The sequence below is a fragment of the Mesitornis unicolor genome, unplaced genomic scaffold (genome assembly GCF_000695765.1).
Source record: "Mesitornis unicolor isolate BGI_N332 unplaced genomic scaffold, ASM69576v1 scaffold48298, whole genome shotgun sequence".
Taxonomy (NCBI): domain Eukaryota; kingdom Metazoa; phylum Chordata; class Aves; order Mesitornithiformes; family Mesitornithidae; genus Mesitornis; species Mesitornis unicolor.
The window spans coordinates 1-1,902 of NW_010202083.1; the positions used below are offsets into that span (position 1 = coordinate 1).

The 1,902-nt window shown below is 39.5% G+C and overlaps 1 protein-coding gene across 1 annotated transcript; it reads right to left on the reverse strand.

Annotated features, from left to right (window-relative positions):
- Positions 1 to 6: 6 nt before the first annotated feature.
- On the reverse strand, positions 7 to 1,820 carry KRT222 (keratin 222; the record flags this gene model as incomplete). Its single annotated transcript, XM_010190294.1, is given in 3 exon segments — positions 7 to 144; positions 310 to 386; positions 1,600 to 1,820. Coding segments are annotated over 3 exon segments (436 nt in total), but the record flags the coding sequence as incomplete, so codon positions are not given.
- Between the last annotated feature and the right edge of the window lie 82 nt (positions 1,821 to 1,902).

A 1,902-nucleotide genomic window follows, 5' to 3' on the forward strand; every position in this document is an offset into this window, starting at 1 on the left:
ATTTACTTCTTGTTTTGTTAAATTCATGTTTATCTTACTGTACAGTGCCATGAGCTTCAGCGCTTTCCTTCATAATATTTCCATCCAGGATTGCTTGTTTTGTCATCAGTTCCACCTTCTCAGTTTCATGCTTTTCTACACCAACTGTAAAAGAAAATGCAGATATTCTAGGTGAGCAAGAGAGTAAGATCAGGACACAAGACCTAGAGGTGTTTTTCCTCCTGCTAATCCTTGTGCAGTCATTTGTCAGTGCTTAGGAACCTCCTTTAGGGCTGTGATTCCCTAAGGGGAAGGTGTCTAAAAACTCACCTGAAGGCAGCGTAAAGGCAATCTTGCTAGTGGTGGGCTTTTTGTCATCCTTTTGGTCAGGTATAGAGCAACGAAACCTGCAAAAAGAAATATTATTACAGTCATCTAATAATACTGCATTGCTTTAACCCAAAACTTGTCTTACAAACAGCTATGGCAAATTCTGTTCTGTTTCACTGTGATAACTATCTGTTAGGATTTCTCATTCTGAGGGTAGAACTGAAGAAATTTACTGAAAATATCTGTACAGTTTCATTATTTTCAGAGTTTTTTATCGTGTGCCAGGAAGAGTTATTTGATTTTATTAATACCGAAGTGTGTGTATTTTTACAGAGGTAGAAGAATTAAATTTGAAACTGGCTCCCCAGTCTGGATTCCTACACAAATGGGCGAGGTTCCTGGGCTTAAACCCTCTATTTTCTGTAGAAAGGACTGAGGGAGGCAATGATCACTGAAAAATTGCAGAATTGCATAATTGGTTTTATTCATATATCAGTGCTGAGTGCAAGAAGTGATATTTTGCCTTCTCTTTGTCCTCCCTGTTGTTCACGTTTGTATGGCTGCTTCTCTTGTGTGTCTACATGTCAAAATCCTGGTGTTTGCATAGCAGGGAAAGAAAAAAAAAAACAACCAAGGCAAAATGTCACTGCAGGGCATGATCCGAAAGAGCATCCCAGTATGCAGACCCTCCCAGGTGTGTGCCTGGATGCACTGTGAGCGATGCTCAGTACTGTGAACTCCACAGGCAAATGTCCAGCTGTCCTGTGGTGAGATGTGAACTGCCCAGAACATCACGTGTGTGGACTCGCTTCAAACAGAGCCCACGCCAGGCAGCTGATGGGACACACGGCCTACATCAACACACAGTGCCTCCAGTGAGAATGCAGAAGTGTCCCTTTACGTGCAGTGCATCTTGGAGGTACTCTGAGCTCCAGAAAGTGTGGAATCAAGTTACGATAACACCATTTCTAAGGATTTTATACTGCAATTTTTTAATGATTGATTCATATATTTACAATTATGATGATTATTTAAACAAGAAGTTCTGAAATGGAAGAGTAATGTGACTACTTCTCTAAACAACAAGTACCTGGCCTTTACCTGCAGTGCATCTTGGAGGTACTCTGAGCTCCAGAAAGTGTGGAATCAAGTTACGATAACACCATTTCTAAGGATTTTATACTGCAATTTTTTAATGATTGATTCATATATTTACAATTATGATGATTATTTAAACAAGAAGTTCTGAAATGGAAGAGTAATGTGACTACTTCTCTAAACAACAAGTACCTGTTCTCTTCTTGCTCAAGCAGACTGCGATATGTTGCTATCTCCTCCTCCAGTTTCATCCTTGTGTTCAGGAGAATTTCATGCTCTTGAAGCTGTTTCTCAATACTTCTTCTCACTTCCAGTAGCTCTTTCTCTAAGCATTCAATCTCAGCTTCTAGATTTTGTAGCTGCATGTGGTACTGCTGCTCTGTGGCACGCAACGAACGCTCCAAACCCTTTTCCTGTGAAATTTAACTCATATTTTAAGATCTGGAAAGTGTGTGTACATTATATGTATATTACTATAATATTTTAATTTCTTTT